The sequence below is a fragment of the Ambystoma mexicanum genome, chromosome 13, assembly GCF_040938575.1.
Source record: "Ambystoma mexicanum isolate Mex_15411 chromosome 13, UKY_AmexF1_1, whole genome shotgun sequence".
Taxonomy (NCBI): domain Eukaryota; kingdom Metazoa; phylum Chordata; class Amphibia; order Caudata; family Ambystomatidae; genus Ambystoma; species Ambystoma mexicanum.
In genome coordinates, this window is record NC_090938.1 from 776,775,513 (window position 1) to 776,799,505 (window position 23,993).

The window sequence follows — 23,993 nt, forward strand, 5'->3', positions numbered from 1 at the left end:
CGCTGGGTCGCTCTTAGTGTCTATAACAAGTGCTGGTTTCACACACCTACGTGTTGCCACAGCATTTCCCTCAGTCGGGCACAAACGCCTGTTTCACAATTCCCTCGGATACTTAAACATTTAACAACGTGTCAAAGACTTTCGATTGTACAAGGGATTTGGCTGGACCCTTGTATGACCACCTTGACACCTCACTTCGGCCTTCCCTATGGCCTCCTGGTACTTGTTGTTTCTATATCTTTTACGTTCAACACAGTCTTTGTTCAGGACAGATGGTAACAGCCCGAGGCCTCCGAATGAGTGCCCATGAGACGCCGGACCATTCTATCTCTGGTACCAAATCGATCACAAATGAGCTTTGTACCTTTAATCTTCTTAATGTTGCCACTGCAGCTTTGAGCCTAACACAGTGAGGCCCTTTATCAGGTTCTTCCGACTCACCGGCTTTGCTGAACTCGTTGGTGTTTCTTTTGCTGCTGTAGTCAAGGACGGTACCACGATGGCAACCTCATTTCTCCGCCCTGGTAATCAGTGCGGGAGTGTTCCATATACCACTGACATCCGTCACACCATTCGCCAACTGCGATTCCCGGCCTTATATTTCTTTTGTCAGAGGCTTTGCGGGACTGGGTTGAAAAGGGCATGGGCAACTCCCTCCTTGATGTCCTTTCAGGTCTCGCCACCTTTCTCCTTCTTTTGACTTGCGTCCTGGAATCGCTGCTTCCTCATGCACTTGGCCTTGCTCAGAGTGTGTTCTCGTGCTCCGCCTTTTATCCCCATGGGGAAGGGAAAAGGCAGTCAGGTGTGTGTAGTTATCGCCAATTGCCTGATTCTGCCTGGCCCTTGTTTGGGACATGTCAGGTATACGTCTCTGATGTTAGTCCGTTGTCTTTCATGGTAATCGGTCTGTGAGAACATGTTTGTGCCAAAAAAGGGGAGAGGTTTAGTTTATAGATATCCTACAGAGTAGGGTGGGGAAAAGGTGTTATAAGGAAGGGGATACCGCATCTCACCCTTCAGTGTCCCACTTCCACTCCCCGAAGACCCCTCACCCATGTGATCCTCCCGCACCAGGAACTGGATCCGATAGCGATGGCCGTGTCCTGGCCACCTGGATGACAGATCTCTGGGGACTAATAAGTGAGACACCTTCAGGTTTCTCACACCATCCTCTCCTCCCTGGGGGTCTCTCATTCAGAATGTATCAAAATGTAGAGATTCCCAAACCCACCCTGTCCTACCCAGGGATCTCTTATTCAAAATGTATCAGAATGTAGAGATCCCGAGCCCACCGTCTCCTCCTTCCATCTTTAGGAATGGGGTCTCTTTTTCCTCCCCCTTATCTCACCGTTTAGACCCCCTTTACTCTTACTTGTCACTGGAGGCCGAGGGTTATATACAGCATCTTTCTATAATTCTCAGGTGCAGTGAAGTGAAGGCTCTGAAGCCCCAGGAAGATGCCCCTGGAATAGAGACGATGCTGCTGAGAATTAGACGCCATGCGCAGCTGCTCGCAGAATTAAAAGGTAGATATGAGTCCAGGCCCACCCGAGAGGTAATGTTGATCGGGAAGGCTTTTCTAATCATCGCAACACACTTATTTAATTGAAATACATGTAAATATGCACAGCTCAATGAAAAACCAATATGTTGGCATTCTTGTACTTGTATCGGGCACAGGTAGATAGCAAGCAATGGAGAGTGTCACGATGGTTGAGTCCAGGAGCCGAGAGCCGCATCCCCTGAATGCTATTACCGGCTGCACCGAGTGTTTAGAGGAATTCCTTATATAGCAAGGTCTTTTGTTTTTTTGTAAACTGCAGGCATAATGGTGCTGTGCGGAGGTGGGTTAGGGTCGTGTGCCACAGAGCTGGCGCATAATGGGTGATCTTTCTCTTCCTGTTTTTTTGCTTGTGGGCATTTATTTATTTCCAGTCTTGCAAAGATGTGGCATCTGGAATTGCTCTGGCTTCCTAATGTGACCAGTTCCTTGGCTAGGTACCGGTGTGGCTGTGTTACCTCAGCCTTGTATGTAATGTAGGCTATTTTAAAGATGTTTTGGGCCGTTAGAAAGGTTGGGGGAAATGCAGTCAAACTGTTTGATGCCGATGATATGTGTGGTGCGAGGGTTGAGGGGGAGGTCAGAGAGGGGTAGGTTTCCACTTCCAGGTGGCCTAGAACTGGGGACTACTGCAGGCCTGAAACCCGAGGCTGGCCAGAAAGATTTGATTGTGTGCAGTCCTGCTAGTGGCTACCAAGCCGTCTGGGCATTTTTGTCACTTGGGGATAGCTTTGGCAATAACTCTTTGAGGTCCATGCCAGTTAGCCATGATTGGATGAGTGTTTGATTGGATGAGCCATGATTGGATGAGTGATTGATTGGATGAGTGATTGATTGGATGAGTGTTTGATTGGATGAGTGTTTGATTGTTTGATTGGATGAGTATTTGATTGGTGGGGTTCCCGAGAGGTAAAAACATGTTTTTTGAGGGGTCGATTATAAGAAATTAACCGGTCATCCATGACTGGATGAAAAATCTAAATGCACATACATTTCACTGAAAATGCACTCATTGAGTTGTACATAAAACTCATCAAATCTAGCAAAATATATAGTGGTGTGAAAACAGATTAAGTCAAAATAACTCCTAAAAAAGGATAAACGGAAGGACTGACACAAATCATTAAAGAAGGGGAGGGGGAGAAGTTAGAAGGGGACAATAAAAGGCTAACCAGTCTTTTACCATTTTACTTTAGAGAAGGGAGGAATACAACTTTAAAATAAATTATAATGCAGAAAAAATAAACCAAACGGTTGTTGATATTAAAAGGAGACGTGCCAAAAGACTTCTTTCATTAAGAAAAATGTGGTGCAAAAATGAAAAGAGATTTTATTTCGGTCAGAAGTATTGTGGTGAAAAGACCGATCCGGTAGGATATGTGCGGCTTGGACCCTCCCCTTCCTGCAGTGGAAACTGAACGCTTCTGCAGGAAAGGCTGCAAGGGCTGTAGTCGTCCTATACCATGTGTTGGAGGTCGTAATGACGCATGTACATATGTTGATAGTGTACGGTTAGTGGTTTTGCTTCCCTGTGATTTTCATTGATAAGAGTTGGTTCAAGGCCCAGGGACGTCATTTGGGGGTCGCCTTGCGAGAAAGAGAAAAAAAAAAGTGTGTTTTTTTTTTTGGTAATGCAAGCTCCTGGGCTGTGGCCAGCACCATGTGGCTCTTTACTTCTGGAGTGGCTGGCTTTCTTGTTAAAGCCCCTTAAAAAAAGAAGAAAAAGAAGAACAGGAGTGCCACAAGTCTAATACTTTCAGCATTGACCCTAAATAAGAAAGATTAGGAATACCAAATAATGTGGATTTCTGTACAATAATTGCTAGAGTCATTAAAGGTTTATTTCAGGCACACTTCAGGAGGTGAGTCACTGATTTAGTCTGTTCCTAAACGCCTCAACTCAGCCTTTCATCCTCCTGAGGTCGATAAATGAGTACCAACACAGGTTGGGTGATATTGGGTGTATATTTTTTCTATATAAAGCGCTTAAGCGTAAGTGCTATATAATAACACATCATCATTTGGTCATGGACGTCCGCTTGCATTAACAGTAATTTGGTAATATGGGCCTATATACACTGATGTTAACAATACATATGATGATTGTATGAAATGTACATCACATTATAGCGATATAGTAACCATATTTTTCGTAGTGTACAATGCTATGTGATAGCACTTCCTGTTTTGTCAACGGGTGAAAGGTCACGTTCCATCGCATCCAGTGATATCACTTCGGGGTGGGGTCAAATGACATCACTTCCTGTGATGTCACCAGGGGCCAAGGGCCGTGTGATGTCACTTCCGCTACCCCTGGCATTTTGGTGAAATGACGTCCCTGTCAAGGCCTAATAAATAGGAGTGCATTTGTATACATTCTGCCTCACTTGAGTTATTAGAGTGCTTTGTGTGTGCTTAATTGAACCCATCACCACCCACATTCTCCCAAGTCTAGGCCTTACTGCCCAGTCACACTACCTTGATAGAGTTTGGCTAGACATTAGTGTCGTCCTGGTCACCAGAGTAGGGGGGCCTCTCAGAATCTATCCATAGGGCTGAGTCTGAAGATCCATCTTTACCACCTCAGTGAACAGCCTCAGTAGACCATGTTTCCAGATTAGAGAACCCCAAAAGGCCAATAAAGACATTATTTATATCCTGAGAGCGCTGCATCTGGGACCCCTTGGCCTCTGAATAGTAGGTCATACTGTACTCGTGACACAACAGTCTGGCCAACAATGTCTCAGGCATATCGGCTTCCCAGACTTCTGGACTTGGACCGGCTCAGACAATAATTTAGCTTCCCGGTCGGCTAGAGCCTGAAACTTAGCATTGACGCCTTTAGGGCTTGTGGTGTTGGGGTAATAGGGTACGTTTGTTCTAATGCACAAAGTTACTCTCCCAATGCAGTCAATTTCAATCCTTCGGATTTGAGAGATGCACAGGTAGGGGGTAATGCAATACCTCAGGGTCACTTTTAAATCCCCCCGAAGTATTGCTTGCAAGGACACTGAGCCAGTATTGCGTTCAAAATAGGAGGTCCTTTTATCGGTTTAGGACGAAATGACCGAAAATAAATGGTCGCATTGACCATAAGTTCTAAAAATGCTACCACCAAAGGTTTGAACACCAAAAGTTCTAATCTTTGGTGGTAGCATTGTAAAAAACAAAAAACGGGGGCTGTGGGGGTGTCCCCCGCATCGCCCCACTCACTATACTTCATGGTATAGTGAGCAGGGGTTGCGGGGGACACGCCCGCAGCCTTCCGTTACAAAAAAAAAGACAAGGACCCTGCAATGCCGGTTCCCGATCCCGGAAGTGAAAGGGGACTGGCGCTGCAGGAACCCAGCCTGAAGATGCAGGTAAGTGGGGTTTGTTTATGTTGGGGGTGGGGGTGTGCTGAGGGTGTGGGTGGGGGGGTGTTATGGGTGTGTTGTGTGTGCGTGAGAATGTATGTGTGTTTGCATGAGAAAGGTGCAAACTTTTGGTAGTTCGCACCTTTCTCATGCGAACGATTTGCCTGCGGTACTTTCAGTCCTTTTATCAGATCTAGTGGCATGATCTGCCTGATCCAATAAAGAGGCTACATTATCTCTGATCTTAATGCTCTTTTCCCTGGTCCTTTACTGTGTGCTGAGAATGTTAAGCTCTGAAAGAGTGAGATCTGTGGGTGTGTGACCTGCCCTATGGGGTGCCGGAGAGGACAAGCCGAAACATGACAATTGGACACACAGGGTGGTGGGGTGCAGTGGTGGGAGCTAGATGGGGGGGCATTAGGGGAAGAGCAGGGAGCGGGGGTGCATTGATGGGAGCTGGAGGGGAGGCGTTGGGGGAAGGGCAGGGAGTGGGGGTGCAGTGGTGGGAGCTGGGAGGAGGCATTAGGGGAAGGACAGGGAGTGGTGGTGCAGTGGTGGGAGCTGGAGGGGAGGCTTTAGGGGAAGGGCCAGGAGTGGGGGTGCAGTGGTGGGAGCTGGGGGGGAGGCATTAGGGGAAGGGCAGAGAGTGGGGGTGCAGTGGTGGGAGCTGGAGGGGAGGCAATAGGGGAAGGGCAGGGAGTGGGGGTGCAGTGGTGGGAGCTGGAGGGGAGGCATTAGGGGAAGGGTAGGGAGTAGGGGTGCAGTGGTGGGAGCTGGAGGGGAGGCATTGGAAGGGCAGGGAGTGGGGGTGCAGTGGTGGGAGCTGGAGAGGAGGGATAAGGGGAAGGGCAGGGAGTGGGGGTGCAGGGGTGGGAGCTGGAGGGGAGACATTAGGGGAAGGGCAGAGAGTGGGGGTGCAGTGGTGTGAGCTGGAGGGGAGGCATTAGAGGAAGGGCAGGGAGTGGGGGTGCAGTGGTGGGTGCTGGAGAGGAGGCATTAGGGGAAGGGCAGGGAGTGTGGGTGCAGTGGTGGGAGCTGGAGGGGAGGCAATAGGGGAAGGGCAGGGAGTGGGGGTGCAGTGGTGGGAGCTGGAGGGGAGGCATTGGGCGAAGGGCAGGGAGTGGGGTGCAGTGGTGGGAGCTGGAGGGGAGGCATTAGAGGAAGGGCAGGGAGTGGGGTGCAGTGGTGGGAGCTGGAGGGGAGGCATTAGGGGAAGGGCAGGGAGTGGGGGTACAGTGGTGGGATTTGGGGGAGGCATTAGGGAAAGGGCAGGGAGTGGTGGTGCAGTGGTGGGAGCTGGAGGGGAGGCATTAGGGGAAGGGCCGAGAGTGGGGGTGCAGTGGTGGGAGCTGGGGGGGAGGCATTAGGGGAAGGGTAGGGAGTAGGGGTGCATAGTGGGAGCTGGAGGGGAGGCATTAGGGGAAGGGCAGGGAGTGGGAGGTGCAGTGGTGGGAGCTGGAGGGGAGTCATTGGGGCAGGGAGTGGGGGTGCAGTGGTGGGAGCTGGAGAGGAGGCATTGGGGAAGGGCAAGGAGTGGGGGTGCAGTGGTGGAAGCTAGAGGGGGCATTAGGGGAAGGGCAGGGAGTGGGGGTGTGATGGTGGGAGCTGGAGGGGAGGCAGGGCAAGGGCAGGGAGTGTGGGTGTGATGGTGGGAGCTGGAGAGGAGGCATTAGGGGAAGGGCAGGGAGTGGGGGTGCAGTGGTGGGAGGTGGAGGGGGGCATTAGGGGAAGGGCAGGGAGTGGGGGTGCAGTGGTGGGAGCTAGAGGGGAGGCATTAGGGGAAGGGCAGGGAGTGCAGTGGTGGGAGCTAGAGGGGAGGCATTAGGGGAAGGGCAGGGAGTGCAGTGGTGGGAGCTGGAGGGAAGGCATTAGGGGAAGGGCAGGGAGTCGGGGTGCAGTGGTGGGAGCTGGAGGGGAGGCATTAGGGGAAGTGCAGGGAGTGGGGGTGCATTGATGGGAGCTGGAGGGGAGGCGTTGGGCGAAGGGCAGGGAGTGGGGGTTGCAGTGGTGGGAGCTGGAGGGGAGGCGGTAGAGGAAGAGCAGGGAGCGGGGGTGCATTGATGGGAGCTGGAGGGGAGGCGTTGGGGGAAGGGCAGGGAGTGGGGGTGCAGTGGTGGGAGCTGGAGGGGAGGCATTAGGGGAAGGGCAGGGAGTGGGGGTGCAGTGGTGGGAGCTGGAGGGGAGGCATTAGGGGAAGTGCAGGGAGTGGGGGTGCACTGCTGGGAGCTGGAGGGGAGGCATTAGGGGAAGGGCTGGGAGTGGGGTGCACTGCTGGGAGCTGGAGGGGAGGCATTGGGCGAAGGGCAGGGAGTGGGGGTTGCAGTGGTGGGAGCTAGATGGGGGGGCATTAGGGGAAGAGCAGGGAGCGGGGGTGCATTGATGGGAGCTGGAGTGGAGGCATTGGGCGAAGGGCAGGGAGTGGGGGTGCAGTGGTGTGAGCTGGAGGGGAGGCATTAGAGGAAGGGCAGGGAGTGGGGGTGCAGTGGTGGGTGCTGGAGAGGAGGCATTAGGGGAAGGGCAGGGAGTGGGGGTGCAGTGGTGGGAGGTGGAGGGGCGGCATTAGGGGAAAGGCAGGGAGTGGGGGTGAGGTGGTGGGTGCTGGAGAGGAGGCATTAGGGGAAGGGCAGGGAGTGGGGGTGCAGTGGTGGGAGGTGGAGGGGCGGCATTAGGGGAAGGGCAGGGAGTGGGGGTGTAGTGGTGGGAGCTGGAGGGGAGGCATTGGGGGAAGGGCAGGGAGTGGGGGTGCAGTGGTGGGAGCTGGAGAGGAGGCATTAGGGGAGGGGCAGGGAGTGGGGGGTGCAGTGGTGGGAGCTGGAGGGGAGGCATTAGGGGAAGGGCAGGGAGTGGGGGTGCAGTGGTGGGAGCTGGAGGGGAGGCATTAGGGGAAGGGCAGAGAGTGGGGTGCAGTGGTGGGAACTGGAGGGGAGGCACTAGGGGAAGGGCAGGGAGTGGGGTGCAGTGGTGGGAGCTGGAGGGGAGGCATTAGAGGAAGGGCAGGGAGTGGGGTGCAGTGGTGGGAGCTGGAGGGGAGGGATAAGGGGAAGGGCAGGGAGTGGGGGTGCACGGGTGGGAGCTGGAGGGGAGACATTAGGGGAAGGGCAGGGAGTGGGGGTGCAGTGGTGTGAGCTGGAGGGGAGGCATTAGAGGAAGGGCAGGGAGTGGGGGTGCATTGGTGGGTGCTGGAGGGGAGGCATTAGGGGAGGGGCAGGGAGTGGGGGGTGCAGTGGTGGGAGCTGGAGGGGAGGCATTAGGGGAAGGGCAGGGAGTGGGGGTGCAGTGGTGGGAGCTGGAGGGGAGGCATTAGGGGAAGGGCAGAGAGTGGGGTGCAGTGGTGGGAACTGGAGGGGAGGCACTAGGGGAAGGGCAGGGAGTGGGGTGCAGTGGTGGGAGCTGGAGGGGAGGCATTAGAGGAAGGGCAGGGAGTGGGGTGCAGTGGTGGGAGCTGGAGGGGAGGGATAAGGGGAAGGGCAGGGAGTGGGGGTGCACGGGTGGGAGCTGGAGGGGAGACATTAGGGGAAGGGCAGGGAGTGGGGGTGCAGTGGTGTGAGCTGGAGGGGAGGCATTAGAGGAAGGGCAGGGAGTGGGGGTGCATTGGTGGGTGCTGGAGAGGAGGCATTAGGGGAAGGGCAGGGAGTGGGGGTGCAGTGGTGGGAGCTGGAGGGGAGGCATTAGGGGAAGGGCAGAGAGTGGGGTGCAGTGGTGGGAACTGGAGGGGAGGCACTAGGGGAAGGGCAGGGAGTGGGGTGCAGTGGTGGGAGCTGGAGGGGAGGCATTAGAGGAAGGGCAGGGAGTGGGGTGCAGTGGTGGGAGCTGGAGGGGAGGCATTAGAGGAAGGGCAGGGAGTGGGGTGCAGTGGTGGGAGCTGGAGGGGAGGGATAAGGGGAAGGGCAGGGAGTGGGGGTGCACGGGTGGGAGCTGGAGGGGAGATATTAGGGGAAGGGCAGGGAGTGGGGGTGCAGTGGTGGGAGCTGGAGGGGAGGCATTAGGGGAGGGGCAGGGAGTGGGGGGTGCAGTGGTGGGAGCTGGAGGGGAGGCATTAGGGGAAGGGCAGGGAGTGGGGGTGCAGTGGTGGGAGCTGGAGGGGAGGCATTAGGGGAAGGGCAGAGAGTGGGGTGCAGTGGTGGGAACTGGAGGGGAGGCACTAGGGGAAGGGCAGGGAGTGGGGTGCAGTGGTGGGAGCTGGAGGGGAGGCATTAGAGGAAGGGCAGGGAGTGGGGTGCAGTGGTGGGAGCTGGAGGGGAGGGATAAGGGGAAGGGCAGGGAGTGGGGGTGCACGGGTGGGAGCTGGAGGGGAGACATTAGGGGAAGGGCAGGGAGTGGGGGTGCAGTGGTGTGAGCTGGAGGGGAGGCATTAGAGGAAGGGCAGGGAGTGGGGATGCATTGGTGGGTGCTGGAGAGGAGGCATTAGGGGAAGGGCAGGGAGTGGGGGTGCAGTGGTGGGAGCTGAAGGGGAGGGATAAGGGGAAGGGCAGGGAGTGGGGGTGCACGGGTGGGAGCTGGAGGGGAGACATTAGGGGAAAGGCAGGGAGTGGGGGTGCAGGGGTGGGAGCTGGAGGGGAGGCATTAAGGGAAGGGCAGGGAGTGGGGGTGCAGTGGTGGGAGGTGGAGGGGCGGCATTATGGGAAGGGCAGGGAGTGGGGGTGCAGTGGTGTTAGCTGGAGGGGAGGCATTAGAGGAAGGGCAGGGCGTGGGGTGCAGTGGTGGGAGCTGGAGGGGAGGGATAAGGGGAAGGGCAGGGAGTGGGGGTGCAGGGGTGGGAGTTGAAGGGGAGACATTAGGGGAAGGGCAGGGAGTGGGGGTGCAGTGGTGTGAGCTGGAGGGGAGGCATTAGGGGAAGGGCAGGGAGTGGGGGGTGCAGTGGTGGGAGGTGGAGGGGAGGCATTAGGGGAAGGGCAGGGAGTGGGGGTGCAGTGGTGGGAGGTGGAGGGGAGGCATTAGGGGAAGGGCAGGGAGTACTGGGTTATGTTTTACAGTAAAAACGTTTGGGATCTAATGCATCACTTGTTTTTCTTTTATTACAGAAACATTTCCTGCAGAAATGGGTAAGTTCCATTAATGGTAATAAATATATTATATTTAACATACTTCAATGTCTCGCTGCTTTGTCTGATTTCACAAACCCTTAATTTTCTTCTTACTTTCAGATTGGAGATACGTGAAATCCTGTGAACGTGAGTACTTGTGATTTACAAATCCCAAACTAACCCTCCATGAGTCCTCCTGGATCTCAGGAGTCACTGTCAGGTGAGGCAGCTTGAGTCCCCTGCAGTGACACTCGGTCATAGGAAAGCAACATGAGTCACAGAGAGTCACCAGTAGGTGAGGCAGCTTGAGTCCCCTGCAGTGACACTCGGTCATAGGAAAGGAACATGAGTCACAGAGAGTCACCAGTAGGTGAGGCGGCATGAGGCCCCTGCAGTGACACTCGGTCATAGGAAAGGAACATGAGTCACAGAGTCACCTTCCTGTTTGAGGTGCCTGAGCACCACCAAACTGCCGCGGTTGAACCACCGGAGCTGGTTTCAATCTCGGCTCCTGGGCTAGCGGGCTCAATCCAACCAAAGCACATGGTCCAGGATAATGCATTTTCCTACACTCCAGGCCTCTTGTTGCCCGGACACGTGAGCAGAATATCAGCCCACCCATTAGCCAAAACCTGCATTAGTGTCACGTAAAGTAGGGCTGCGAGGGCTCCTCATATACAGGAACTGCCCTGTTCAGCCTCAGGTTCCCCTATACCTGCATCCCCTATCCCACAATATATAAAGCCTCTTTTATTATAAGGATTTTTTTGCAGATGTTTATTCTACTGTCAATAACTTATTTTTGAAGTCCCACGTCTAAGTGCTTGCATCTTACTTTCACCAATAGAGTACATGTACTCACACAATGGGCCTCATTCCAAGTCCGGCGGTAACCGTGCTGGAAAAACCGGCAGGTTGCCACCGGACCTGGAATGAATTACCTGCTCCAGACTTGCCGGTTTTACCGGGGCATTACAGCCCCGGCGGTCCTGTAATTCCGGAGCCGCCATTCCGTTACTCCCCATTCCCATGGATTCCCATAGGACTCCATGGGAATGGGAAGTATGGAAACACTGGCACCGTAATTAACGGTGCCAGTGTTTCCATTTCCGTCTGCAGGCGGGTGGCGTTACTCCCGCCAGACAACACCTGGCGGGAGTAACACCACCCACCTGAAGGACTCATAGTTTACCGGTCCGGAAACAACGGCCCAATATCTTCTTCCATTGATTTTATCCTAATTGATTTGAAAAAGAACAAGCATTGGCAATGCCAACAGTTTGGGTTTTGAGTCAGCAAAGTCACTTGTGGTGTGAGTACCTGAGCGTCTAACAGCAGTGCTTGGCAAATGCCTAATACTTGTACACAAGCCAAAACTGCTGGCTGTGCCAATGTTTGTTTTTACCAGGACTTCAGTGAAGGACACAGATAGTGCTTATAAATCGAGTGGTTGAAAGGAGACCCTGTTCCGACATTTTGATTACACCAATAGAGCATTGGCAGCTGCAACATCTGTTTCTCAGCTGTGTGCCCACAATCTTTGGGAGCTGGCATAGCCTGGTGTAAGCAAGTGTGTTTTGGCAGCATTCTGGATGTGCTGCGGCTGAATGGGACAGAACTTCTACTGAGTAAGCAGTGATTAAAGGACCTAAAGACCCTGGGTTCCGTAATGGTGAGGCTCCATGGGGCTGAGAGGAATTTATAATTAAGGTCGATTTATTTTGTATAAATGTAGAATCCCTGGGCGTGAATTATTTAATTCCATGATCTGCAGCGGTTCGTTTAATGGGCTCTTTTCTAAGGCCATTTCACTGGGCGCGCGGCCGTGCTCAGCCTTCCCTCAGGGTAACCTATAGCTGCAGATTTGTCTGTGGGGACTGCGACTGTTCCCAAGTGCGAGGGTTCGTGCCCAACCTCGCACGCCCACTAGACAATTGCTGTTATTATCACACAAGGAAAAGCGGCCTGAAAGTAGCGACCTCAGAAGGGTGAAAGACAGAGTCTGTCCGGCTGCCAGGATCCCGAACGTGCAACCGCAGGTTTATCAATCTTACACATTCGGTTTCGCACAGCACCTACCATGCACTCGGGGCACCAAAAAACTGCACCGTTTTAACAATTCAAGTGGGCAGCATTTCGTGCCATCGTTTTTAGTTCTTCTCTGCCATTACAGAACGGTTGCAGACTGCAGCCATATGCAAATTAAGCTTGGACCTATCCCAGAGCAGCGCATGTCACGTCCTATCGGCATGCAAACACACGTTACCCTACGCTTGCTGTCCTCTACCACTGTCTTTGTTTTCACGTAACACTGACCTGCTCTGCAGTTAATTGGATGGTTTGTTGGTGTGGAGCCCACCAGGCCCATTTCCAATGTGGCTACCTGGAAACCCAGACTTACAGCCCTATAGTTACCAGAAGCACCAGAAGGCAATGTGATGCAGAATGGAAAGCAAAGGCTTCCTTTAACATCCCAAAAATATTGGTCCTCACATCTGTTCCTTGCATTGAATTGCTCTTTAAAAAGGCCCTGGCAATGCCAACAGTGTTGGCACTTTTATAGGCAATAGATAGGCATTTGCCAGGCACTGCCATCATATGCACAGACATTCACACCATTTGCCAGCTGTTGCAGTCTTATGATCTTGTAGTACCGTTATGGCAATCCCTGGCAAATGCCCATCTCATGCTTACACACACATCAAAACTGTTGGCCTTGCCAATGCTTGTCCACGAGCATGGAGGGGGAGTCGGGATCTCAAGGGTTGGGGAAGGCTCCTAAGGCTTGAAGTGAGGGTGCGGAAGTAAAGGGATTTGACAAAAAAGCAGGGTCAAAACATCTGGTGGCTGATTTGGGCCGAATCTAAAAGCTCTGCAAATAGTTTTTACACATAGCCGGCCAGGTAGCTCGACAAGTCAAGCTCATGCTGTTGTTAGATCAACCCCACAGATCTTTCTCCTTCAGAAACGGATGCCTGTGAAACAAAGAAGGAACTCTTTAATGTGCCCATTCCCTGGGTCAGGGCTTGACCCCACCAAACTACCACCTCACAGTCAGTGGGTGTCGGCTGCCCACTCCAGACTGAATACGTTACTTTTAGACTCTTCTGTCACCAGCAAGGCACCGCACATTACCTAGATGTGTGCTTTTGTCCCTGGGAGGCACCAGGCATTACCTATATTTTTGTTTCTGGCACAGTGGTTGTACACCATAACAACTGACATAAAATCAATAATTGCTCCCATAGCCAAGCAGAGCTGCACGGGATAGCAGACCAGTGTGATGTGTGGTCTATTAGCTCAGAAACCACTATGTAATGTTTGCCATTGGTGTTTTAATACTGCCATGGGCACCGAGTTACGGTGAACTGTTACTTTCCCCCAGGATGCTTATTTGCACCCTCACGCCCTCTACCCCACACTCTTGATCAGTTGAACTTGCGGGAGGACATGAGAGAGCGCGTAAAGTTCGGACCTTGCTATAAAACGTTACCTTCCAGGAAAGCCTACAAACCCAGCCCTCCCATTGCAACCGACTTATCTGTCACTTCATGCGGTGGCGGCCATAAGCTCACTGGTATGTAGACCTTCTCGCCCCTCTCCTCATCCGGGAGCATGCACCACTGCCTCTGGCTTTTGATCTGGAAGGCCCGGGGCATGGTTGCGCTATGCAGAGCTCTGTGCTCCTTCGCGCGCCACCACTGGAACGTTGATTTGGACCCGGGCCCTTGATTTAATTACAGCCCGTGATGTATGGCAGCCTGCCTTAGCCACGTGAGTGACTTACTTGGGGTGGGCACAATGATGAGGAAAAGCTCAGATTACAGTGCCAGCCAGGACCAGCGACACCCAATGCGTTCTGCACTCTCCTCACTGGTGGCATACCCAGGCCCGATTCTGGGCAGGGTGCCATTGACTTTGGGTGGGCGCTATTGGTCTGGAACTGTTACCTGACGACCCCCCCTCCCGACATCACATGACATCACACACACACACACTACTACTCACTTACCTTAGCTTGAGTCGAGTCTCTCTCTAGGCTCCCTCGAAAACCAAACGCTGTCGCGGAGGCCGGCACCAGCCTGTTCAGTCTCAGTCAGCACGTGTCGCTGCCTGGCTGCTCCACTTCGCTCTGGACAAACGCAGGCTGCACAGGGGCAGCAGTGCACTGCGCAGGGGCAACCAAATGCTCAGGCGCGCGGTACTCAGCGAGCAGAAGTACTTTTAGCCTGCAGTCTGCAGAACTTGTACTTTTGCACACTGACGGCTGCAGCCTGCAGAATTATTTCCACACGCTGCATGCAACTGCAGGCAGTGGCAGAGACGCAGTGCACTGTGCACAACACTTACATATTCTTTGGGGATACATGCCATTATATACCCCCACTTAAAATTGTGGGGGGGATTTGTCCCCCCCTGTGCCTCCCACGTCCTACGCCCATGCTTGCCAGCCCCTTACATGTGAGGTGGTTAGCAAGGCTGTTGCTATGCCGTAAATCCTGACTTTGCAGGAGTGGCGGACTTGATATATTGCTGCCACTCTCGGATACATCAGAATCCATTTCCTCATGGAAAAGTGTCATTCTACTGAGACACGGCACTTTTCCATTTTAACATGCACCTCTGAATCAGGCCCAGAGACACATCACCTTTCCATTTTAACATGCACCTCTGAATCAGGCCCAGAGACACAGCACTTTTCCATTTTAACATGCACCTCTGAATCAGGCCCACTTCTGCAATGTAACTAGCAGGAAAGCGATGCCGCGGGTGATTAAGGCCTCTGCACTGCAAGTGGCTTGTGAATCTAATTCGAGATCAGTGATCAAGCAAACAGCCTTATTAATATTACCTGGATTCCAACTCACCCTTGGTTTATAGTAAGTTGCTGATGGGGTCACTATCATGAGCTGGCTCAGTGTAATTTATATAGGAGAAGAGGGGAAAGTGGTCACTTTCTGTTCTTGTTAAGACCTTCATATTTGGGTACATGTTGATGTTTACAAAGACATACTCGATAATTGATGCACTATTGTCAGTCACTCTGGTATATCACTCTGGCGATACACCTGGGCAAAGACCGTTTAGCATGATAAAGCCTCGGGAGTAAATCATAAATGTTGATGATTAATAGAGAAGTTGTATGGCCACACTTCGGGGCCCAATTAATAATAGCAGCAAGCACTGAGTCGCCTGAAGTGCTGATCTTGGTGATTTGGTAAGTATTATCAACACTAATGATCAATCGTCCTTTTGGTCGCCCTTGAGTCCCCTTGTAGCCATAGTTTGAATGGAATGGCGGCTGCCGATTTCCAAGTTATCCTGGAGCCAGGTTTCCTGTAATGCCAATACACAAAAATTGGGGAGGTTATCTAATAAACCTTCAGGTTCAGTGAAGTGGGAGAAGCCTCAGGTGTTCCAGGACAAAATGGTAAAAGTGTGACTAGTCTCTATATGGATTTTGTGGTTGGAGAATTGAAGGTAACCACTGCCAGCTGGTAGCAGCCGACCCTCTTTCTCTTCCAAGGGAGAGTGAACACCAACATGTCTTAACTCAAAAACATCAATGGCGACAATAATAGCGTTGCCTTGTCAGCTGGGAGATAGTGTTGATTGATTAAGTTTGACCCCCATAGGTTGGATGTTGAGGAGTCTAGTTGAAAGCAAAGGAACAGGTCTACTAGTTTTCAGTACTCCCCTATCTAGATTCAACATGGCTGAACCCAAGAGCATCAATGGTGACGGTAATAGCATTGTGTTATAATTAAAGATGATGCGTACAACAAGCACCTGTACGTTCATGGCACCCCATCCGGCAAGCTAATGATCTCCAACTGCCACTCATCGAACACCAGCACGTCACACACGCACCACATTCCAGGATTCTATCACTTGAACCCACCAAGACCCAATACAACACCTCTCCCCCGTAAAGGGCCAACAAACCCAATACACCACTTCTCCCCCGTAAAGGTCAGCAAACTTAAGACAACAATACAACACTTCTTCCCCCGTAACCTCACAGCGGAGAACATCAACCAACCTCACCACGAGACACTAACTAAACTCCATACTTGACACCTAACGTGTGGCCAACACGTAAAAGAGCAAGTACGTCCGCAATTACCCGCAAGAACCCGTACCTCTAAAGCAACTATCAAATCTACCCTACTATACCGCAGTCCGACCAAAATTAACTTCAACGCGGACCCTTAATCTGGCACTCCACCTACACAGGCACACATGAACTCCACTACTAACCAACAACCAACCCACCAAACTTCCATAGACACCGCTATTCCTACCTTCCTACCAAAAGGAACAAAACACCATAAAACCCAACAAGGAACACCATAACAGGACCAAAAACCCTCAAGGTCTAAAAACAATAAAACGAACATCCACCGGTCCCGAGCTGCCCCTCGGAACTAGGCCTGCCACATCTAACATCCCAACAATAGTGACAAAACTAACTTACCGAACCCCCAGTGCACGAACCTCCTTCCGCCCCAAGCTGCCCCTCGAGGCCTCAAGCCTGCCACGCTTGAGCACAAACAAGCTCCAAACCTGAGCAACAAGCACAATAGCCCAAAATGGTCCCACGTTCCACAAACTCCTAGCAGAAAAACACCACTAGGCCAAACTAAACACCATAAAAGCGACAGCCACATTCTCTATTACCCAGATACAACCCCCTACTTGATAAAACAACAACATCCGCTACCACCACCTACTACCTCCAGCTACCACGTGACCCCAGGTCACAGTCTCCCGTAACCCAGCTCCTAACATGACCCCAAGTCACAGCCTCTAACATAACCCCAAGGCACAGCCTCTAACATGACCCCAAGTCACAGCCTCTAACGCTACGGCACCAAACCATTGCCAAAAAGTGCACGTTAACCCCTGCACAACGAGTTACCAACATTGTACCAACATTGCAACCCAGAACATCGACAACACCACACCCACAAGACTAAAATAACATGGGTTCACCTCCCCAAATCCAAGGGTCACGCAAAACAGGACCGGGCCGGTATCCTACCACGCCCCAACGAACACAGCCTAACCACAACTCAACACCATGAGCCCTAAACACATACTAGGCCACACGCACACACTCATGTGAATAATTAACAACTCAACATTGAACCGCCCGGCTTTCAATGCACCCACTGTTATTTGTATGCACGACCTCACAACACGCATACAACCGCGCATACAAACACACATGCAACCACCATACAACTGTGCATACAAACACGCATGCAACCACCAAGACACACACTGTGACCACAAATGGTTGCAATAAAATGTCCCAATTCTTGAAACAGGGAAAACACTGCAAAATCGCGCAGAAATTACTCCCGCCCCCCACCCCCCAAACCCTGAAGAGAGTGGCGAGAGTCACACCATCTTGAGGAACAACAACCCACCCTCATGTCCGTCCCACCTGCAAGGGAAAATAATGTAACACAACACATCATAAAACTTTAAAACATACATGGATACTCCTTCCCGGAACATTCCAAACACAGTAATTACATAATAAGAAGGGCCACAACATGAACACTCGTACTACACACACACACCGCACAGGCCCGACGCTAACAATACATTACTAAGAGGCCAATTAGGTTGCCTCCCATAGGTTGGCTGTAGAGGGTCTAGAAGAAAGCAAAGGAACAGGTCTACTGGATTTCAGTACCCCCCTCTCTAGATTCAGGCCACACTTTCTAGATGGAGCTTTAACAATAGAACAGTCATGACCTAATTGCCCCAAAATCTGCATCATGTGACGTGATAAATCTAGTCCAGCGGGATTGTGAAAATAAACTATCGCGCTAGCATAGTACGAGTCTTCTAGGAGGTCAACAATCGCGATGTCCTCGGTTTGTAGACACCGCGGAGGAATGATGTCATGAACTAAATGGAAGAGGGTTGTTCGATTTAGATAATAGTTCCGACCGACATAAACAAGGCTCTGTACTTTGAGGGCCAAGCAGTCAGCATCTGAATTAGAATGAGGTTGGTAGAGGCCCCTCTTCCCATTTACTGATTTAGCGCCTCCATTTTCCTCATGGACGGATAGTAGGTGGAGCCGTTAGGGTGCGTGTCCGAAGCAATGGCGTTAGATGTTATCCCATGATTGTCCTCTGGAAAAGGGTTTCCCAAATCTTCCAGAATGTGGGAATCTTCGGGTAATGGTTGGCACTTAATAGTTTCTGTAGTCTGTATAAATGGGCCAGTGCTTTTAGGGGGAACAGGAGTTCCTGCCGATGTTGTCTTTATTTCTTGAGGCACCTCTAGTGGAAAGAGTATTGGACTCAGCAGCTGGAAGCCTTTTGATGTAGTTTTGTTTTTTAGTAGGATGTTAAGCGAAGACTTTGGTCTTATTTCCTTCTAATGGTAGAGTGCCATATGAACCCTTAGCATTGATCACAAGGGTAGTAACTCTGGAGCTGGAATTAATCAAGCCAGGCGTGTTGCTCAGGCTGGATTGCTGCTAAAATCAGCCTGTTTAGTATGAGCCTTTTTCTTGTGCGCCTTCTTTTTGCTCTCTTTACCATTCTTTATTTATTTGTTGGCAGGTACATTAGTGATTGAGCCCTCCTTTGACTCATTGTTGTCGATGATCACACAGTTATCCAAGCTTAAGGACCAAGCGCAGTCGCCTCCCACATTGAACGATTGCAGGAGTCATTGACCATGAGCTTCTGTGGAATCCTCCTGCATTTACCAGGTGTAAATAGCAGGCAGAGTCCATAGGGCATCCATTGGTTTAATGCCAGCATGGAATTGTGTGCTGGTATTAAACCGTGTGCTGTTTTGGGCTGGAGCAAGGATATATGATGGACAGTGTTCTTCTGTTCAGTGCCCCAGTCTCCTCAAAACAAAAAGAAAATCCCACACATTGGTAAAAAGACAGGATTTCATGTGTAATGCCTGTCTTAACACTTATTCCCCAAGCAGGGTTTTGCAAAATGACCAGCTGTCTTTCTTCCCTACTCTCTCTCTCGCTTTCATTCTCTTTGTCATCCCTTTTTAATGCCTCTTTCCAACTTTTCTCTCGCTGCTTTTTCTTGATGTCCATATTCTCCCATCACTCGCTCTCATTTATCTGTCTCTAATCTCTGCTTGTTTCACCCAGTCTCTCATCTCTGCTTGTCTCTCCCGGTCTCTCTTGTCTCTCATCTCTACTTGTTTCTTCCGGTAGCTTATTTCTGCTCATTTTTCCCAGTCTCTCATCTCTACTTGTTTCTCCCGGTTGCTCATCTCTGCTTGTTTCTCCCAGTCTCTCTGTCTCTCATCTCTGCTTGTTTCTCCTGGTTTGTCTGTCTCTCATCTCTGCTTGTTTCTCCTTGTCTCTCATCTCTACTTGTTTCTCCCAGTTGCTCATCTCTGCTTGTTTCTCCCAGTCTCTCTGTCTCTCATCTCTGCTTGTTTCCTCCGGTTTCTCTGTCTCTCATCTCTACTTGTTTCTCCTTGTCTCTCATCTCTACTTGTTTCTCCCGGTTGCTCATATCTGCTTGTTTCTCCCAGTCTCTCTGTCTCTCATCTCTGCTTGTTTCTCCCATTCTCTCTGTCTCTCTTCTCTGCTTGTTTCTCCTGGTCGCTCTGTCTTTTATCTCTGCTTGTTTCTCCCGGTTTGTCTGTCTCTCATCTCTGCTTGTTTCTCCTTGTCTCTCATCTCTACTTGTTTCTCCCAGTTGCTCATCTCTGCTTGTTTCTCCCAGTCTCTCTGTCTCTCATCTCTGCTTGTTTCCTCCGGTTTCTCTGTCTCTCATCTCTACTTGTTTCTCCTTGTCTCTCATCTCTACTTGTTTCTCCCGGTTGCTCATCTCTGCTTGTTTCTCCCAGTCTCTCTGTCTCTCATCTCTGCTTGTTTCTCCCATTCTCTCTGTCTCTCTTCTCTGCTTGTTTCTCCTGGTCGCTCTGTCTTTTATCTCTGCTTGTTTCTCCCGGTCTCTTTGTCTCTCATCTCTGCTTGTTTCTCCCATTCTCTATTTCTCTTTTATCTGCTTGTGTCTCCTGGTCTCTCTGTCTCTCATCTCTACTTGTTTATCCCTGTCTCTCATCTTTACTTGTGTGTCCCTGTTTCTCATCACTTCTTGCTTTGCCCGGTCTCTCATCACTGCTTGCTTCTCCCAATCTCTCTGTCTCTCATCTCTACTTGTTTCTCCATGTATTTCATCTCTGCTCGTTTCTCCTGGTCTCTCTGTCTCTCGTCTCTGCTTGTTTCTCCCGGTCTCTCTGTCTCTCATCTCTGCTTGTTTCTCCCGGTCTCTCTGTCTCTCATCTCTGCTTGTGTCTCCCGGTCTCTCTGTCTCTCATCTCCACTTGTTGCTCCCTGTCTCTCATCTCTGCTTGTTTCTCCTGGTCTCTCTGTCTCTCATCTCTGCATGTTTCTCCCTCTCTCTAATCTCTGCTTGTTTCTCCCGGTCTCTCTGTGTCATCTCTGCTTGTTTCTCCCGATCTCTCTGTCTCTTATCTCTGCTTGTTTCTCCCGGTCTCTCTGTCTCTCATCTCTACTTGTTTCTCCCTGTCTCTCAGCTCTGCTTGTTTCTCCGGGTCTCTCTGTCTCTCATCTCTGCTTGTTTCTCCCAGTCTCTCTGTCTCTCATTGCTGCTTGTTGCTCCCGGTCTCTCTGTCTCTCATCGCTGCTTGTAGCTTCCTGTCTCTCCTGTGCCTCTTCCTCTTGTTCCTCCTATTACTTTGTTTATCCTACCCGCCTCTATTTCCATTTTGTCTGCTTCTTTCTCCCCGTGTCTGTCTCTCCTCTGCCTCTTCCCTGCCTCTCTCCTCTCTGGCTCCCCATCTCTCTTCTCTGCATTTTGCTCTTGGTCCCCCTTTTACTACCTCTCTCATAGATGCCTTTCTCTCCACTCTGCCTCGGTGTCTCCTCTCTGCCTCGTGCTCATGTGCCTTTTATCTCCCTCTCTTTCCTATCAACCTCTCTCTCTCCACTCTGCCTGCTTCTTCCTCTCTGTCCTCGTTGCCTGCTTCTTTCTCTCTCTCTCTTCCACTCACTCTTTCTCTTCACATTTCCCTCACTCTCCCTGCTTATCTGTTTCTTTGTACTCTGTCTCCTGCTGTTTCTCTCATTCTTACCTCAGTGTATTTTGTTCTGTTTCTTCCTCTCCCCGTTCTTGTTTGTTTTTTGTTTTGTTTGTTTTATTTGCTTATATAGCACGCTGAACCCGAAAGTATCCGGGAGCTTTACTTGGGGTACATAGTTACAATTGTTATACAAGAAACAGTAAGAGATACAGTGCTGGTCTTTCTCCAGCATGGGGTCTGGCATGGATTCACATGCTCATGAATATTCCCCGTCGTCAGGCTGGGAATTCTCAGTAAAGAAAAAATCAGTTTCAGTTTCGTTTCTGAACTGTCTTTCTACTATTAACCAATCACTGGTCTCTGGGTCATACTGCCCCCAGCCAATGACTGCCATCTACCTAAGCCCCTCCTCTGGCAGCCATCTTCAGATTTTTACTGCACGTTCATGTGTTGGGAGTCCTCGTGCTGTAGCTCTCGAGCTTTTACTGCGTATTGCGTTTTTTTCAAAGAGTTTACTCTTATTTTTTCGGTCAATTCGAGCTTCAAGCTCCACCAATTCTTCTTCCGATCAACAGGGACCCGTTTCGGAAATTTCTACGCCCCTCAAGGGTGGATTTTCGTCGAATTACACTTCTTGGAGGATTCCAGAAGACCTTTGAGGCCTACCCCGATTCGGACATGGCCCAGGACAAAGGAGATTCGACGCCTACTGGATCCAAACTGTTTAGGAACTGCCCAGGATGTGGACTGCAGAACGTCTTTAAGGAGGACGAGCACTCCCGGTGCCTCTACTGCCTACACGCCGACAAGTCGCACGCGGAGGAGGACTGTACGTTCTGCAAGAACATGTCCGTCCGGACCATGAAGGACCATCGTAAACGACTTGCTGACTGGCTGGATGCGAAGTGCCCAGCAGCAGGTGAGAAGAAGAAGTCCGAGTGGTCCTCTAAGACCTTTGAGGGCGCTCCGGCGACGGGGGCCCAACAAAAGGCAAAGCACTGCAAGTCCGCGGGCACCGGGAGCGCCGTTGGTTCGGGCTCCTCAGCTGCCAGGCAGTGCGCAATGTCACCGACACCATCATCCACGAGCCAATGCTCTGGCTCGGTGAAAAGGAAGTCAGAGAACCCAGGTAAGCTTCGGGAGAAGCCCCGTTCGATCCCGACAGAGAAACCTAAGGGGGGGGCGAGGGGGTGACCCTCCCAGTAAGGTGAAGGCCTCAGACGCGCCCAAGGTCGTGAAGGCCATGATTCACCCGGCGAAGGCCTCGATTGAAGGAGTCGTGGCGGCCCTGGCGAAGCCTGCGGTGGCTACCCCAGTGGAGACGATTTCCGGGCCTAGAGTTTCCCTGCCACCCCAGAGGGAAACATCTTTCCAGCCTATCGAGAAGACCCCCGTGAAACACTGGGACGAGAAAGGGGGGGCACAGTAGCCCTAACGGATACAGATACTACCTCCGAGAATGAGCTGGCTGGTGTCAAAGCTATCCAGGACAAGAAGTTCGAGGAGGTCAGGACCTACGGGAAGGATCCTGACAAAGTGGACGTAGAGAGCAACGGTGGAGCCGACGAGGAGCTGCGGGCCGTGGAGGAAACGGAGGACCCCGCGCCCCAGCCATCGCTCCAGTCGCAACCGATGGCTGCGCCACAGGACAATTCAGGAGCTATCTTGATGGCTTTGCAGACCCTGTGTACGGAGATAAGGACAAGGTTGCCCTTACCCCCACCGGACGATCCAGCGGCGCCTGGACCGTCGGGGAGCCCACTGAGCAAGCAGAGGCGAGTCCATCCTCCTCCTCCCTTCCAGCCTTGACCCCCATCCCCTCCTCCGAGGGACGAGACGGGACAGAGACGGCGACGACGGGGACTGACGACGGTGGCAATGACGGAATGGATCTCCCGTCATCTCCCGCCCGGGCTCCTCCCCCCCCCCCGACGAAATTGTCTCCTTTCACGCCATGATCGCCAGGGCCTCAGAGGTTTTCCAGCTGTGCCCGAGGAACAAAAGAAAGAGGGATTTCTTTACCAATGACGGGAAGCCAACAGGAAAACCGTACTCTCGGTCCAGCTGTTGTACGACATATGGGACGAGGGTCTGTCCCTTCTGAAGAACCCTTCCACGGCGCCTGCGAAGAGAGACCAGTACGAGAAGAAGTACCGGGTCCCGGATTCCGCTCCTATGTGCCTCAGGGCGCAACCGACCCCAGATTCCGTAGTCTCCGCGGCTACCAAGAAGAAAGCGGCAGGGGCGACGGCATCATCCTCCACTTCACCGCCGGACAGCGAGGGAAAGAAGCTAGACACCATGGGATGTCGAGTCATCTCGTCGGCAGCGACTACCATTAAGGCGGCCAACGCCCTCACGATCGTGGCCCGCTATGATAGGGAGCTTTGGTTCAAGATCGCCCCTATCCTGGACTTCCTCCCGGATGACAAGAGGGCGGAGGCCCTGGAAATCCTGCAAGAAGGCCAGGTGGTGTTGGATCACGCCATCACTGTAGCTACGGACATCGCCGGTTTTCGTCAGATGGGCAACAGCGTTTGCCTGTGCCAGTGCGGTTGGCTCAGGGCCACCGACTTCCGTCAGGATGTGCAGACCAGGGTACTGGACATGTCCTTCGACGGAAACAACCTGTTCGGGAAAGCGGTGGATGAGTCGCTACAGGCCATCAAAGCGGACACCGAGACGGCCCGTGCCCTAGGCATTCTTCATCAACGACGGCCGTCCTTTCGGACCTCCGGAGGCAAATCTCAAGGTGCCTTCAAAAGATTCGGTGGCAGTTCATCGTCGTACCGCCAAGCTGCCCGTTCCTCGTCGCAGGAAGATTACAGAGGCCGCAGCAAGGCCGGTGGTTAGCATTGTTGTCGCCAAGGAGCCCAGGGTGGCAAGGCCTCAGCGAAACAGGACTGAACCGGCCGTGACGTCGGGCCCCCAGCTAAGTACCCCGGTGGGAGGCCGGCTGGTGAACTTCGTCGGCGTGTGGGAGTCCATCTC

General features: G+C 52.0%; 1 protein-coding gene across 1 annotated transcript in view; it reads left to right on the plus strand.

Moving 5' to 3' along the window:
* LOC138520575 (E3 ubiquitin-protein ligase TRIM39-like) overlaps nucleotides 1-23,993 on the plus strand; it is a 551,427-nt gene that overhangs the window by 50,343 nt on the left and 477,091 nt on the right. Inside the window, exons 5-6 of the mRNA XM_069632911.1 lie at nucleotides 9,939-9,959; nucleotides 10,062-10,088. Coding sequence (XP_069489012.1) covers nucleotides 9,939-9,959; nucleotides 10,062-10,088 — 48 coding nt within the window. The remainder of the gene's footprint in view (nucleotides 1-9,938; nucleotides 9,960-10,061; nucleotides 10,089-23,993) is intronic.